The 18,487-nt window shown below is 34.7% G+C and overlaps 1 protein-coding gene and 1 pseudogene across 1 annotated transcript; both read left to right on the top strand.

The window, feature by feature from the left end:
- LOC122467868 (olfactory receptor 4F4-like) lies at positions 1–968 on the top strand. Its single transcript, XM_043554448.1, is given in 2 exon segments — positions 1–112; positions 115–968. Coding segments are annotated over 2 exon segments (915 nt in total). The 5' UTR covers positions 1–51.
- Positions 969–8,859: 7,891 nt separating this feature from the next.
- Positions 8,860–17,550, top strand: LOC122468040 (annotated as a pseudogene).
- The last annotated feature ends 937 nt before the right edge of the window (positions 17,551–18,487 follow it).

The following is an 18,487-nucleotide window of genomic DNA, read 5'->3' as shown; positions in this document are numbered from 1 at the left end:
ACTACAGAGGCTCTTTCCTGGAATGAATCAATAAATAACACAAATTACTCCATGGTGACTGAGTTCATTTTTCTGGGACTCTCCAATTCTCAGGAATTCCAGATATTCCTACTGGTGTTTTTTTTATATTCTATGTGGGAATTGTGTTTGGAAACCTTCTTATTGTCATAACTGTGGCTTCTGACTCCCATCTTCACTCTCCCATGTACTTCCTGCTGGCTAACCTCTCACTCATTGACCTATGTCTGTCTTCCGTCACAGCCCCCAAGATGATTGCTGACTTTTTCAGTAAACGCAAAGTCATCTCTTTCAAGGGTTGCCTTGCTCAGATATTTCTCGTTCACTTTTTTGGTGGGAGTGAGTTGGTGATCCTTATAGCCATGGCCTTTGACAGATATGTAGCAATCTGTAAACCTCTTCGCTACTCTACAGTTATGTGTGACCATGTATGTTTTGGCATTGTGACTGCTGCATGGGGAACTGGCTTTCTCCATTCAGTGAGCCAGTTGGCTTTTGCAGTAAACTTACCTTTCTGTGGTCCCAATGAGGTTGATAGCTTTTACTGCGACCTACCTAGGGTTATCAAACTTGCTTGTATAGACACCTATAGATTGGATGTCATGGTCATTGCTAACAGTGGTGTGCTCACTGTGTGTTCTTTTGTTTTCCTAATCATCTCCTATGCTATCATCCTGGTAACCATCCAGCAACGCCCTTCAGACAAGTCGTCCAAGGCTCTGTCCACTCTGACTGCTCACATCACAGTAGTTCTTTTGTTCTTTGGACCATGTATCTTCATTTATGCCTGGCCATTCCCCATCAAGTCACTAGATAAATCCCTTGCTGTGTTTTATTCTGTGGTCACTCCTCTCTTGAACCCGATTATATACACACTGAGGAACAAAGACATGAAGACTGCAATGAGACGACTGAGTAAATGGAATGTGAATTCTAGTGTAAAATTTTAGATATCTCCTAACTTTAAGGCTAAACTAAGATAATGACATAAAATAAAGTTGGTGAAGTACTTGGTAAAGCTCATGAAAATCTTACTTTCCATTTCTTAGTAAATGTCAAAGAACTTTCACATAAATTGCCTCAATTTATCCTTTGACAAATTTGTATTTTATACTTTTGGATACAGATACAAAGTTAATATGCTTTCAAAATATTATCTAATTCTCAGAACAATGGCATAAATATGTCCAAATTTGTACACTTCTGTGGCTGAGTAGTTCTGAGCATAATAGATGGAAACACAGAAATTAGCCTGGCTTATAATATTTTTATATTTTTATTTGACTCATTTTCCCTAAAAACATCAAGGAAGCAACTTCCATACACCTAACTCAAAAAACATGCTTAGTGATAAGGATATTTATGAGCTAATTTTTTTCTTTTTAAATATATGAAATTTATTGTCAAATTGGTTTCCATACAACACCCATTGCTATGAGCTAACTTTTAAGAGGTTTAGAAAAGAAACTCTTCACACTGCAACAGTCTATAGTTCGTCTGCAATCACCAGAATAACCCATGATCCATGAGATCATTATCAAAAGTGACAGAAAGAGTAAGTCTGACAATGTAAAATTTGCCTTACAGGCACTTGATATCTTGTAGCTTACAAGATATCACAAGCAGTAAAAGGCATTTAGAAAGATCCAAGTTCTTTCAACGTGTTGGCACAAAGTATATCAGTTTGATCCATTCACATCATTTTCCATGGTTAACTTTTAGAAACACAGACTTTGAAGTCAAAAAGAGATGGGTCCAACTCTACTTCTGCATTAGTAATCGTGACTGGGCATTAGCTTGTCTAAGCTTCAGTTTCCACATGTGCAACAGGAGGGTAATAATACCTATATATATGGTTATTATGAGGGATAATAAGACAATAGATATAAATCTATTTTATATCAGATATCATTGCATATAAGATAAATAGTGCATATCAGTGTGCTATTTATAAATTTTTTAATAAATCAATAAATTTATTGATTTATATCAGATAAATAGCACATTTTGTGGCATATTATCAGGATCCCATAAGTATCAGGTACTATTAACATTATTATATAAAGCCTATATATTAACAGGCCAAAAGTTCTCAACCTTTATCTTATCCTGACATACTTGAGGGATATGATATAAACCAATCTTAACAGATGCTCATTTGGGGGACATTGTAGTTGTAAGTGTAAGTGTGTACATGTATGTGCAAGTGTGTATTCATGCTCATACAACCTACCATTCTAGGAACACATGTCAAAAAGTCAAGATAGAAGTAGAGGGAGTATAAATTTTTAAAAAGCTTGGAAAATTATTCTGATAAAGAGCTTCACACTCCAGCAAGAATCACTGAACCACGCTACAATTGAAGATTAAATATAATACAAAAAGAATGCAGTTTTTCAAATTGTAGCTTAATAAATAAGGAGAGTCATATGATAAGAGAATTAAAATAATGTTTACCACAGGGGGGAAAAAAGAGAATAGAAATTCCATAAGCAGGTTGAAAACATAAGAAAATGAGCACATGATAATGGCAGTATCTCAAATCAGTGGAGAAAAGAAGGACCTATTAATGTGATGGTGGAATAACTGGATAGTAATTTGGGAAAAGATATATTGGACCTATTCTTCATGCCACATGCCAGGACAATTTCTAAATAAACTGAAGCAGAAATATTTTTTTAACTACACAAATATTAAAAGAAAACATGAGTTATAATTTGTTTGTAATCCATGAATATGATAAAGATTGATAATGTTAACTAAATCAAATTAATGTTTTAAATGCATGATAAAACCATGAACAAAGTAGAGAAGATAAATATGATATCAGGAGAAAGTATTTACAACTCACATGGCAAAGAATAACAGCTGTAATTATAAAGAACTTCTAAAAACACACCAGCAAACAAAAAAATAGGTAAAACATATTAATTTACAATTGATATGTAAAGAGATAAAAATGGGTTAAATACATTTAAAAAAAATCAAGTTCTCGGGGTTGGGTGGCTTAGTCACTTAAGCACCTGACTCTTGATTTCAGCTCAGGTCACGATCTCTAGATTCATGAGTTTGAGCCCCCATCAGGTTCTGCACTGACAGTATAGAGCCTGGTTGGGATTCTCTCTCTTTCTCCCTCTCTCACTAAATAAATAAACTCTAAAAAAAAAATGTTCAAGCTCTTTCATGTTAAGATACACACAGCTTAAAACTAAGCTGAAATACCAATTTTGATCTTAAGATATAAAATATCTGACTTCAATATTCAATAATATACCTTACTGGTAAAGATATACATAAAAGGGCTCTCATATGCACTACTGATAAGAATACAAAATGGTGTTACATCTTGGCAATATCTACGAAATATATAATGCTAACTTCTGACCCAATGATCCTAATTCTATCTTAACAATACATGTACAAAAATGCAAAATAACCCATGAATTTGTTGCAGCATTGTTTTAAATAGCAAAAAATTAAAAAATACTTAAATGAAAATCAGAAAAAAACTGTATAAATTATACATTATGGAACATTAAGTAACTATAAAAATTCGTGAGGAATATCTCCAAATAAGGGCTCTGGGGGAATCTACAAGGTATAAGTTAAATGAAAACAATTAAGTTGGAAAAGAATGTGTCCAGGATGTTAATTTTTATTTTAAAATGGGGATATATATGTTGGGTTTATATATATATATAAATATATATATATTTATTTATTTAATATTATTTAATATATTATAATTAAATATTTTTAATATTATTTAATATTATTTAATATATTATATATTTATTTAATATTTATAAAAATAAATATATATTTTATAAAGAATTATAGAAATATTTTCAATGGTAAACCAAAAAAGTAAAAATGGTTTCTTATAGAGAAAGAGAAAACAGGGCAAGGGACAAGGATACGAGTTAGATTTTTCTGAATATGTCCTATTTTACAGTTTTGACACTGAAATCCTGTAAATGTTTTTACATAATTAAAAATGAAATTAAATCAAAAGAAAAATGTTCTCCTAGGTAAGTCATACAGTGAATCTCAAAAAATTTCAAGATTAGCACCTTTAAAAAGTATGTTCTCTGACTAAAATGCAATCAAATTAGAAATCAACAACCAAAAGATATATAGAATAGTAAAATTGGCAAAAAAAAAATTAGTAGGCCTCTCTCCAAAATAGATATTAAATAATAAACAAATTAAAAGATGCTCAACATCATTAACTGTTAGGGAAATGCAAATTAAAACCCCATTAAGACACCATTTCACATACACACTAGAAAGGCTCTAATCAAAAAGTTATAACAAGTGCTAGAAAAGAAGAGAAAAAAAAAAATAGAACCCTCATACATAAGTGGGAATGTAAAATGCACCTGCTTTACAAAAGACTTTAAATGTAAATAGACTAAAGACTCCAATCAAAAGACAGAGTGGAGTCACTGAGTTACCTAAATCTATTCTCCTGCTGCATGATTCTTCTTTTGTTCAGCTTCACTATTTGCCATTATTTTGTCTTCTATGTCACTAATTCATTCCTCTGATTCTTCCAGCCTACTGTTCATTGCATCAAGCCTGTTTTTAATCTCATTTATTATATTTTCATCTCTGATTGATTCATTTTTACCTCTATTATCTCTGTGGTAAGGGTCTCCCTCATGTCTTCTACTCTTTTCTCAAGCCCAGTGAATATCCTTATGATGGTTGCTTTAAATTCTCTATTAGGCATGTCACTTAGATCTCTAGCTGTGGACTTCTCTTTTTCTTTCATCTGGGACAAATGCTTGGTCTTGGCATTTTGTCTAAGTCTCTGCCTTCTTCCCTGTGTTAGAAAAGCCAATTATGTCTCCTTCTCCTAAAAGTAAGGGCCTTATAAAGAAGTCATGTAGTTCCCAGAGCCTGAAGCTTCAGGGAGTGTCTCCAGTGTGTACTGTGTGCAAACTACTATTGTGTTTTGGCTGCTGTCTCCTTCAGGCCAGTTATCTGCAGAGGCTCTCCTTGACAACAGTGGGCTCTGTTTTGTCCCTGCCCTGAATGTAGTGACTCTTAACTGGGTGTGCTCTGGTCTGCTTGTGAAATGAGACTTGTCACCAACTCCACTGGAACTGAGGCACTGCAAAACACCCAACGAACACAAAAAAGTTAATTTAAATGGATACATGCACCCATTTGTTTATAACAGATTATATACAACAGCCAAATTATGGGAACACCCCAAGTGTCCACCTACTGATGAATGGATAAAGAAGATGTGGTATATATACACAATGAAATATTATTCTGCCATAAAAAGAATGAAATCTTGCCATTTGCTCCATGGATGGAGCTAGAGAGCATTATGCTAAATGAAATAATTCAGTCAGAGAAAGACAATGATTTCACTTATATGTGGAATTTAAGAAATAAAACAAGTGAGAAAATGGGGGAAAAAGAGAGAAAGAGGTAAAGCAAGAAAGGGATTCTTAACTATAGAGAACAAACTGATGATTACCAGAGAGGAGGTAGGTAGTAGAATGAGTGAAATAGGTGATGAGGATTAAGGAGTGCACCTGTTGTGATGAGCAATGGGTGTTGTATAAAAGTGTTGAATCACTGTATTGTACACCTGAAACTAATATTATACTGTATATTAACTAACTGGAATTTAAATAAAAACTTTAGGGCTATCTGGGTGGCTCAGTCAGTTCAGCGTCTGACTCTTGGTTTTGGCTCAGGTCACAATCTCATGGTTTGTGGTTTTGAGCCCCACATCAGGCTCTGCGCTGACAGTGTGGAGACTGCTTGGAATTCTTTCTGTCTCCCTCTATATAACCCTCCCCACTCATCTTCTCTCTCAAAAAAAAAAATAAACTAAATTAACTAATTAAAACTTTTTTAAAAGTCCACCTACTAAATGGGAGAAGATATTTGCAAATGATATATCTTATAAGGGGTTGATATCCTAAATATATGAAGAATTTATGCAACTCAACATAAAAACAAAGCAATCCAATTAAAAATGGGAAGAGAATCTGAATACACATTTTCCAAAGAAGAAATACAGATGGGAAAACAAACACGAAAAGGTGCTTAACATTACTACTTAAGGAAATATAAATCAAAACAACAATGAGATGACACCTCACATTAGAATGGCTTAGAATAAAAAGACAAGAAATAACATGTATTGGTGAGCAGGTGGAATAAAAGCAAACTTCATGAAGTATTGGTGGGAATGTAATTGGTGCAACCACCAGGGAAAACAGTATGGAGTTTCCTCAAAAAATTAAAAATAGGAATATCATATGATCCAATATTTCCACTACTGGGTATTTATCCAAAAACAAAAACACTAATTCAAAAATACATATGTATCCCAATGTTTATTGCAACATTATTTACCATAGCCAAGATATGGAAGAAACCCAGTGTCCATTAATAGGTGAATGGATAAAGAATATGTGGTGTATGTACACAATGGAATATTAGGCACAAGAAAAAATGAAATCTTGCCATTTGAGCATGTATGGATGTAGAGGGTATTAAGCTACATGAAATAAGTCAGTCAGAGGAAGACAAATACAATATGATTTCATTTATATGTGGAATCTAACAAACAAAACAAATGAGCATACAAACAAACAACAGACTCTTAAATACAGGGGACAAACTGGTGGTTGCTAGAGGAGAAGTGGGTTGATGGATGGGCAAAATGAAGAAAGAGGATTAAAGAGTACAGACTTCCAGTTACAAAAAAAATAAGTCACAGAGAGATGTAAAGTAAAGCATAGGAATATAGTCAATAATATTGTAATAACATATATGGCGACAGATGGTGACTACGTTTATTGTGATAAACACTGAGTATAGTTTTTTAATTACTATGTTGTACATTTAAAATTAATAAAACATTTTATGTCCACTAATTTCAATAATAAAAAAGGATATGTATTTTTTTATGTTATATAAGATTAACATGAAAAAACCAGCAAAAGGGGCATCTGGTGGTTCAGTCATTTAAGCTCAGGTTATGATCCACAGTTGTGGCATTTAGCCCTGAATTAGGCTCTGTGCTGAGTGTGGAGCTGCTTAGGATTCTTTATCTCCCCCTCTCTCTGCTCCTTCTCTGCTCACACACTCTCTCCTGCTCTTTCTCACTCTCAAAAGAAGGGAAGGGGAAGGGGAAGGGAAGAAGAGAAAGAAGAGGAAAAAGAGAAAGAAGAGGAAGAAGAGGAAGAAGAAGGAGGAGGAGGAGGAGAAGAAGGGAAGGAGAGTAGATGACAAGAAAGAAAGAGAAGGGAAGGAGTAGAGGGGAGGGAGGGGAGGCAAAGACAAAAAAGAAAAAAAAAAGCTTTCCACATGGAAAAACCATAAATTGAATTTCACCACATACTATATACCAAAATGAATTCAAGACAGATTAAAGGTGTAAAACATCATAAATAAGACTTCTTAACCTTTGGATTTTTAAAAATTTTTTAAATGTTTATTATTTATTTTTGAGAGAGAGAGAGAGAGAGAGAGAGAGAGAGAGAGAAGAGTGGGGGAGGGGCAGAGAGAGAGGGAGACATAGAATCTGCAGCAGGATCCAGGCTCTGAGCTGTCAGCACAGAGCCCAACACAGGGCTTGAAATGACAAACCATGAGATCATGACCAGAGCCAACGTCAGACACTTAACTGACTGAGCCACCCAAGCGCCCCGATGTAACTTTTGGATTCTGATTGATCTTCATATAATGGCAGCCACATGAATCTGTCCATAAATATCATGCACAAAAGATGTAAAATTGAAAACAGTTACAAAGGAAACCACATATACCATGCCCTATCATTGCTAGGAGATAGGAAAAACCATAAATTTCAAATTGTGTGTGAGTAAAGAAATCTATTGGAGTGTCCCCCACCACTTGAAGCTATGGATGCAGAGAAGAGAAGAAGCTTAAAGATCCCAAGTGAAAGATGCAAAAGGTGTGGAGGACATAATAATGTCTCTAAAAAGAATGTCCATTACTAAATGCTAAAAATATGGGAGATTAGGATGGCTATTAAACGGAAAAGTGTGGGAAGTTATGTAAATCCCTTCTGGAATCATTTAAAAACTCAAAGTTTTCTGGTAACCAATTCTTAAACATGATGTATTTTCCTGATTAAGTTACATAAAAACGTTTACCTTAAATGGCCATACATAAAGTTTTGATTACCAAATGTAACACATCAACAACAGAAAAAAGAACAAAAACAGTACATAGAAAGTCATGAAGAGGAGAGAACAATAATGATCTTTGTTTTTTCAGAATTATACCAGAAATCTTTCTCTCCTCCAAAAAGTCAATCAGTCAATACAAACACAGTCTTGCTTTTTCTTTTAAACTCCTGTGCTTCTGGGGCACCTGGGTGGCGCAGTCGGTTAAGCGTCCGACTTCAGCCAGGTCACGATCTCGCCATCGGTGAGTTTGAGCCCCGCGTCGGGCTCTGGGCTGATGGCTCAGAGCCTGGAGCCTGTTTCCGATTCTGTGTCTCCCTCTCTCTCTGCCCCTCCCCCGTTCATGCTCTGTCTCTCTCTGTCCAAAAATAAATAAACGTTGAAAAAAAAATTTAAAAAAAATAAACTCCTGTGCTTGTGTGAGTGCTCTGGATTCAGAGTGACTGCTGAGCCTATTTTCATATCTGATTGGATTTCTTTCTTTTTTAAGGCTGAATAATATTTCAGTGTATGTATTTTTTTTTCAATTCTCATTTATTTTTGGCTCTTGGGGCAATGTTATCTTGTGTATGTATTTCTTTATCCATTCATTCATCCATGGACATTTAGGTTTTTTCCTATCTTGGTTATTGTAAATAATGCTACAGTGAACATGGAAATGCAGATACCTATTCAAGATCCTGATTCTACTCCAATGGATAAACATCCAGAAGAGGAAATGCTGTACCATATGGTAGTTACATTTTTAAATTTTTGAAAATTTCCATAATGTTTCTGTAATGAGTGTACCAATTTGCTCCCCACTAATAGTATAACAGGATCCCCTTTTCTCCACATCCTCACCAACATTTGTTTTCTTTTGTTTTTTAAAAGTATCCATACTAACAGGTGAGAGGTGAAATTATTTCACTTTTGTTTTGATTTGTGTTTCTCTGAGGATTAGTGATGTTGAGCACATCTCATATTTGCTGGCTATTGGTAGGACTTCTTTGGGAAAATGTCCGTTCAGGTTCTTTGCCCATTTTTTAATGAAGTTATTTGCTATTTTGCTATTGAGTTGTATGAGTTCTCTATATATTTTGGACAAATATCAGACAAATCGTATGGGAATATTTTCTTCCATTTTTTTCACTTTGTAAATTGTTACCCTCATTATGTGCAAGCTTTTTAGTTTGATGTGACACTGAATTCATTTTTCTAGTATTTTGTGGAGAATTTTTGCATCTATACTCTTTAGGAATATAGCCTTTAGTTTTCTTCTCTTGTAGTATCCTTATGTACCTTTGGTATCAAGGTAATGTAGGCCTTATAAAATGACTTTGGAAGTATTTCTTCCCCATCAATTTTTTGGAAGACTTTAACAAATATTAACACTAATTCTTTAAATGTTTGGTAAAATTCACCAGTGAAATCATCTGGTCCTGGACTATACTCAGAAAGTTTTTAATTCCTGATTCAATCTCTTTATTTGTAATTGATCCATTAAGATTTTATATTTTTTTCATGATTCAGACTTGATACATTTTATATTTCTAGGAATTTATCCATTTCTTGTTAGTTCTTCCAAGTTGTTGCCTATAATTGTTTATAGTAGTCTCAATATCCTATGCATTCTTGTAGTATCAGTTATAAAGTCTCCTTTCTTTCACTTATAATTTTATTTATCTCAATCTTCTCTATTTTTTTTTATTAGTTTAGCAAAAAATTTGTCTAGTTTTTTATCCTTCCAAAAACAAACTCAGTTTTCATAATCTTTTCTTTGGTTTTTCTACTACTTACTTTTGCACTATTTTACTTCCTTCCTTCTGCTAGCTTTTGGTTTAGTTATTATTTTTCTAGGTCTTTGAAATGTAATGTTAGATTGTTTGAGAACTTTATTTTTCTTAAGTATCTGTTGTTATAAGATTTTAGAAATATTTTTGCTGTATCCTATGACTTTTGTATGCTCTATTTCCATTTTTGTTTGTCTAATATATTTCCCTTTTTATTTCTTGTTTGGTCCAATGATATTTCAAGAGTGTGTTGTTTAGGGGTGCCCGGGTGGATCAGTTGGTTAAGCATCTGACTTCAGCTCAGGTCATGATCTCATGGTCTGTGGGTTCAAGCTCAGCATTGGGCTCTGTGCTGACAGCTCGGAGCCTGGAGCCTGCTTCTGATTCTGTGTCTCCTTCTCTCTCTGCCCCTCTCCTGCTCACACTGTCTCTGTCTCTCAAAAGTAAATAAATGTAGAAACAAAATTTTTTTAAGAGTGTGTTGTTTAATTTTCACATATTTGTTAATTTTCCAGCTTTATATTGTTATTGATTTCTCCTTTCACACCGTTTCGACCAGAAAATATACTACATGTTATTTCAATCTTCTTAAATTTGTTAAGATTTGTTTTATACCTAAAAAATGATCTATTTTGGAATATGTTCCATGTGCACTTTAGAAAAATGTATATTTTGCCACTTTTGGATAAAAGTTTTTCTAGATAGCACTGGGTGTTGTATGTCAGCGATGAACCCCGGGAATCTATATCAAAACCCAAGAGCACACTTTACACACTGTGTGTCAGCCAATTTGACAATAAATTATTAAAAAAAAAAAAAACTTTTTTTTAGATGCCTTTTAGATCCATTTAGTCTTAGATCTATTTACTGTTTCCTTATTGATTTATAACTGGATGATCTAAAGCTTAGTTTTAGTGTTATTGAAACTGGAGTATTGATGGCCTCCATTATTATTGTGTTGCTATCTATTTATCCATTCAATTCTATTAATATTTGCCTTACATATGTATGTAGTCTGATATTGGGTGCATATAGAGTTTTTATATCTTTTTGATGAATTGATCCTTGTATCATTATACAGTGACCTTCTTTGTGTCTTGTGACAGTTTCTGACTTAAAGTCTATTTTTCTGATATAAGGATAAATAACCCTCTCTCTTTTGGTTACTATTTGTATAAATATCTTTATCCTTTCCTTCCCTTCTGCCTGCTTGTGTTCTTAAAGGTAAAGTTGAGTTTCTTACAGGCAGAGTTAGATAAAAAATGAATATAGTTGGATCTTCATTTTTCTAAAAAATCCATTTAGCCATTCTGTGCCTTTGATTGGATAATTTAGTCCATTTACATTAGAGAACTTACTGCCAATGTGTTCCTTGTTTTATAGGAAACTTACTATAAAACACTTACTGCCAATGTGTTCTGTTTTATAGTTTCTTCCCCTTTCTTCCTCTCTTGCTAACTTCCTTTGTGACTTGATTTTTGTACTGGTTTGCATCAGTTGTTTTTTCTTTTTTTTTTTTAAGTTTATTCATTTTGAGAGAAAGAGAGAGAGATAAAGAGAGAATGCATGCAAGCAAGGGAGGGACAGAGAAAGAGGGAGAAAGAATCCCAGGTAGGCTCTGTGCTTTAAGTGCTGAGCCTCTTGTGGGACTTGATCTCACAGAGATCGTGACCTGAGCTGAAATCAAGAGTCCAACGCGCAACCCACTGAACCACCCAGGTGCCCCAATTTTGCTTCAATTCTTTTCTCTTTATCTTTTGTGTATCTACCACACAACATACACCTCTTCTCAAGTGCACATGGGACACACGCAAAACTTGATTATTAATTCTCAAAGAAAACATAAATGTCACAAAGAAATATTACAAAAAGTATTTTCTGATAATAATGAAATAAATCTAGAATTTAAAATAAAATTGAGAAACAAAAGGCCCAACAATCTTGAAATTTGGAAACCTGCACTTAACACTAAGAAAGGATGTACAGACAAAAACATTTAAAAGTCACAGAATTAAAGAATGAATTAAACTGCCAAATAAAAAATTAAAAAGAAAGCAAAAATAATACAAACTATAAGAAATAAAACAAACAAGATAAAAGTAGAAACTAATAAAGAACCAAAAATAGTCTATCAAAGCAATAAAACAAAAATCTTATTTTTAGAAAACAATTACAATGTAGACAAACCACAGCTAATCAAAGATAAAAAGGGATGAAGACACACGTAAATAATAAGTGCTAAGTGCAATTATTATCTGATAAACAGCAAATTTAAAAAAATCACTAAATAGTGGTGCTACATGGGTGGAGGCATGAGGCAAGGAAGATTACAGAAGTCAAAAGTATACAAGGGGAGTACCCAGCCTCAGGCATCTGGCTGGCCCCTCTTATCTTGTTTTTACTAGCTTTTCTTCTCAATAGAAAATTCAGACACCAAACAAAACAAAGAATACAGAAATTATACAGATAGTATAGAAGTCACTAAACAACAATAAAAAACCCACCTATATCTCACAGAAATTAACAAAAACAAATCCTGAGGAGACAGAATGTGATTTCCAGAGTTACTAAATTATAATATCCAAAATGTACACTTTAAAAAGTGTAAATTTTTTAAAAAATATATGCCCCATGTGCAAGAGAAATAAACAGAATCTATCCCTGAGAAAGCACAGATATTGGACTTACTACAAAAAAACGTTTTAAAAAACTTTTAAATAAGCTCAAAGAGAAAACAAAAACAAAAACAAACAAAAAACAACCAAGAGAATGATGGATGAACAAATCACGATATCAACGAAGATACAGAAATTATAAAAAGGAACCAAACTGCAGCTAAAAAATATAACAACTGAAACAAAAGAACCTGGAATAAGTGAATATACACATGCAAAAGAATTGCATCTCTACGTCACATCATATACAAAATGTAATTAAAACTGCATAATTGACTTAAATATAAGAGCTAAAACCATAACATTCCTAGAAGAAAATATAGATATAACTCATGGCCTTGGACGGGTAGTAAGTTCTTGGATATGACACCAAAAGCAGAAACATAAAATTTTGGACTTTATCAAATTATAAGCTTTTGTGTAATTATATTATCAAAATTGGACTTTATCAAAATTACAAACTTTTGCGCAACAAAGGACATTATCAAGTACGTGAGAATACAACCTAGGGAATAAGAGGAACATTTATTAACCACATCTCTGACAAGGCTCTAGTATCCAGAATATAGAAAAAAACAATTACAACACAGCAAGAAAAAAAGAAAAACTACCCAATTTTTAAATGGACAAAGGACTTAATAGGCATTTCTTCAAAGAAGATATACAAGTAGCCAAGAAGCACATGAAAAGATGCTCAACATTAACAGCTGTTAGGGAAATGCACATCAAAATCATAAGAAACCACTTCATACCCACCATGAGGCCATTTAATAAAAGGAAAATCATCATTGTTGGCAAAACGTGGAGAAATTAGAATTCTTATACACTACTTATGGGAATGTAAACTGATGCAGACATATTGGAAATTTTTTTTTCAGTTTCTCAAAATGTTAAAAACAGAGTTAGCAGATGACCCAGCAATTCCACTCCTAGGTATATACCCCCAAGAAGTGAAAAAAAAGTTCTAAAAAATTTATACACACATGTTTACAGCCACACTCATCACAACAGACAGCGGAAGTTATCCAAATATTCATCAACAGATGAATAAACAAAATGCAGCACATCCAAACAATAGAATATTACTCAACCACAAGAAGGAATAAGTACTGATTCATTCTACAATGTTGATAAACCTCAAAAATATGTTGAGTGAAAGAAGCCAGATATAAAAGCTGACTTGTTGTAGGATTCCATTTACATGAAATATCTAGAATAGGTAAATCCACACACACAGAAAATAGATGGGTAGTTTCCAGGATCTGGGGGAAAGACAAAATGGGGAATAATAGCTTAATGGTATTTTTTTTTTATTATGAAATTTATTGCCAAATTGGTTTCCATACAACACCCAGTGCTCATCCCAACAGGTGCCCTCAATACCCATACCCACCCATCCCTCCCTCCCACCCCCCATAAACCCTCAGTTTGTTCTCAGTTTTTAGGAGTCTCTTATGTTTTGGCTCCCTCCCTCTCTAACCATTTTTTTTCTTCCCCTCCCCCATGGTCTTCTGTTAAGTTTCTGCAGCCGCTCTGGAAAACAGTGTGGAGGTTCCTCAAAAAATTAAAAATAGACCTACCCTATGACCCAGCAGTAGCACTGCTAGGAATTTACCCAAGGGATACAGGAGTACTGATGCATAGGGCCACTTGTATCCCAGTGTTTATAGCAGCACTTTCAACAATACCCAAATTATGGAAAGAACCTAAAGGTCCATCCACTGATGAATGGATAAAGAAATTGTGGTTTATAGACACAATGGAATACTACATGGCAATGAGAAAGAATGAAATATGGCCCTTTGTAGCAACGTGGATGGAACTGGAGAGTGTTATGCTAAGTGAAATAAGTCATACAGAGAAGGACAGATTCAATGGTATGTTTTCTTAATGGATGAAAATATTTTAGCACTAAGAAGGGTGATTGTGCAACTTGTGAATGTACAAAATACCACTGGATTATTCACTTCAAAATGATAAATTTTACATTATGCGGATTTAACCTCAATTTTAAAAAGGCAAAAGATATAAATACTCTGAAAACAGATAAAAATATAGCCACTTGCCTGGCTTCCTCCCCCAGAAGACTTGCTCACACCACATCTTCCAACTCATAAGTTTTGTGGAGCCTTGCTTCCAGTGGTGGTGGCAACAGGTCTCATTTCATAAGCAGACCGGTGCACACCTGGTTAAAATATGTCACATTCAGGCCAGGGACCAAACACTGTCTACAACAGGCAAAGAGTCTCCACAAACAACTGGTCTAAAGGATAAAGTGGCCAGGACAAAACAGCAGAGTACATGTAGCACACACTACAGACTCTCCCAGAAGTGCCAGGCACTGGGGAACAAGGGACACTACACAGCAGGGCACTATGCGACCTCTTCCTCATAAGGCCATCACTCTCAAGAACAGAAGACATAGCTGACCTTCGTAACGACAAACAGGCACAGAGACTTAGACAAAAAGAAAAGACAGAGAAATTTACCCCAAATGAAAACAGAATAAGGCCACAGCCAGAGAACTAACAAAATAGATATAAGTAACAATAGCAGGAGATTTTTCAACAGAAAATTTCCAAGCCAAAGGGTATGGCATGATATATTCAAAGTGCTGAATGGGAAAATCTGAAGCCCAGAATACTCTTTCTAGCAAGCCTATCAAGAGAAGGAGAAACAAAGAGTTTCCCAGGGCATAAAGCAACTGTATTTTCAGGGAGTCCATACTACTCAGAAAATTTCTGTCTGCTACATCATTCTCCCCTATACAAAGAGTTACACAAAATACTGCCATCATAAAAGCAGTTAATTAATAGCACTAATTGTGCTTGGGTAGTGACAAAGTTCAACTCAGAGACTTGGTGTTGCCAGCCAGAAATGAGAATTATGAGAATTGTCTCCTAGAATCACATTGGTTTTCTAAAGAAAGTAAGAATAAAAGTGGTTAATGAGTCACCTAGGGGGTGACATCTGTTTTTGTAAATTACCATCTCCTTCCCCTACTAAAATTTGGTTTTTGTTTTTATCTAACCATCTATCATCTATCTATCTATCTATCTATCTATCTATCTATCTACCTACCTACCTACCTACCTACCTACCTATCTGCCTCTTTATATTTTGCCATGAAGGCAAAAGAAAGCTCTTGAAAAACAAGGAAAGCAAATAAAAAATATAACAGGAAGGGGATAATTGCATCAACAATTGTAGCATTGCAATGTCCCTCAGCCTTTGAGTAACTTCTTCTAACAGTATAAACCAAGAGGTTCTGACAGATCAGCCTCATTCTATATTATTCTAGCTTTGGGTCTAAGTTTGTAGTCAACCAAATAAATCAAACTGTTAGGGTTAATCCAAGCCATCTGAGCTAACATACTAAATACAGAATCATTGTTTACTGTACTAATATCATTAAATATGGCCAATCCAACATTTTATTCCTTCCATCCAAGTCAAACACTCTTAGGATCCATTCCCATATATAACGTTCCAGGTGTCTATTGATACAGATATGTAAAATCTTACAGTTATTTTGGTGTATACTGCATCTAGTCATGGATTCCATTTTATCCCTGACTCACCGGAGCTTTCTGGGACTTGAGCCTGACTATAGGACTAGGAACAATGTGAAGAGGTGGGAACAGGCACTGGTAATTGTCAGCAGTCCCCCTCTGGTAACCAACTCAGAAGAGGTCATTATAGTTTTCAGATAAGCACAGACAAATCTCTTCATATAGAGAAAAGAAAAGATGCTCCCACCAGTAAATGAGGATTGAAAGATGTTCTGGTTTCTGAGTTTGTGTTGCTGGGACTTTCTACATCTTGGGAGACTAAAGTTTTTCTCATGTTGACATTCTCCTTGATCTATGTAGGGATCGTCCCAGGAAATTTCTTCATTTTCTTTCTGGTATTTTTTTTATTCCCATTTACATTTTCCTGTGTACTTCCTTCTGGCCAACCAGTCCCTCGTTGATGTGGACTTTTCTTTACCACAGTTCCCAAGATGATTATAGACTTTTTTAATGAATTCAAGATTTCTTTGCAAAGTTTCAGGGCACAGACATGCTTCATCCACATAATGGGCAGAGTGGAGATGATGTTAGTTATAGCCATAACGTCTGACAGGTACATGGCAATCTGTAAACCTCTTCAGTACCTGGACATCATGAACCCTAAAATACATGTTTCATTTGTAACTACTTGCTGGGTAACTGTGGTGAACTACTTATGTCTCCATTTGTTTTCGTTACAAACGTGTGCTTTTGTGGTTATATTAGAAGTAAAAACCTTCTATTATAACTTTTCCAGAATCATCAAACTTGCATGCAGAGATGGAGCCAAGTTTTAATTTATTATTGCTGCCAATAATAACATCATGAGCATGGGCACCTTCTTTTTACTAATCCTTTCCTATATCCTTATTTTGGTCACTGTCTGGAAATGTTCTCAGAAAGACTTACCCAAGGCATTTGTCACTCTGTCAGCTCACATCACTGTGTTGACTCAGTTTTTTACCTTATTCATGTTTCTTTTTTTGTTTTGTTTTTTTGTTTTTTGACCATAATCACAGTCTGGTTTATTTATTTTTTTAATATGAAATTTATTGTCAAACTTGTTTCCATACAACACCCAGTGCTCATCCCAACAGGTGCCCTCCTCAATGCCCATCACCCACTTTCCCCTCCCTCCCACCCCCCAACAACCCTCTGTTTATTCTGTGGCCTCTCCCCACTTCTTCAAGTGATAAATACCTGTTCATTGTATTGACCCACTATAGTATTGACTTTGCTATCACCTCTGTCTTTAATCCTTCCATCTATCTATACATAATAGAACAAAGACATAAAAGTAGCAATAAAAAGATTGAATGAGCAGGAACATGTCAGATTTTGCTGACTGAATGTGACTCTGGAGCTCTAAAACTATATATCCACTAAGTATTCACTTTGGATACTTCCACTTTGGGTATTTCCACTTTGGATACTTCTGACATTTAACATGACCATATCTGAACATAATATCTATATCACTGAACATATTCCTACTACTAGAGCATTTATTCATAACCTCTACTACCATGAGAAATGTGAATCCACCATGATATGGGTTATTTTAACAGAGAGTATCACTATCTACTAAATAATACTTACGATTGAAATTGTGATCATTTTGACAGAAGATGGACATAATGACATCTCTTTTGCTTCCCAAAGATTTGCAAATGAAATGCAAACACACTTTGGAGAATGTCAGGAATCATTACATCAAATATACACAGGACTAGTAATTCTAATTATTCAGGCTGTGTTCCCTCAGAAGAAGATCCAAAAACAAAATTTTATTGCCAGTAGTTTATTTGGAAATTGATTTTTGAAAATCTCATCAAGGGAATAGGAAGTGAGACAGAGATGTGAAGGTTGCTTATGTTGATAAATGTAACTGGGGTGCAAGCCTAGAATGGCCCTCTAGGTTACTCTATAAATTCTGTGGCTTAGAATTGTCCCATTTTAAGGGAAAGGAACTGGAATACTTCTTCATTTGTAAAGGGTGCAATAACTCCTTAGTATGTCCAGTCCAGAATACTGTGCATGATAGGAAGGAAGCCAGAGGAAAAACCATCAGGTGGACTTCCAGCTGCTGGAAGTAGAAAACTATCTCTTTCTTTGAAAACAATAAATGCAAAGGTATATTCCACTTTTTAAAGAACTCAGGCCCCATTTTACCTTATCCTGTCAAAGATTCTCTAACGTGATGGCTGTTTTCAATTTCACAAAAGGAAGACTTAAAACAGAAGTGACAAGCTATAGCAGCACCGTTGCTCAGAGCTGACAGT

Source organism: Prionailurus bengalensis, chromosome B3 (genome assembly GCF_016509475.1).
Source record: "Prionailurus bengalensis isolate Pbe53 chromosome B3, Fcat_Pben_1.1_paternal_pri, whole genome shotgun sequence".
In the NCBI taxonomy this organism is placed as follows: Eukaryota; Metazoa; Chordata; class Mammalia; order Carnivora; family Felidae; genus Prionailurus; species Prionailurus bengalensis.
This window is presented reverse-complemented; position numbering and strand designations above follow the sequence as displayed.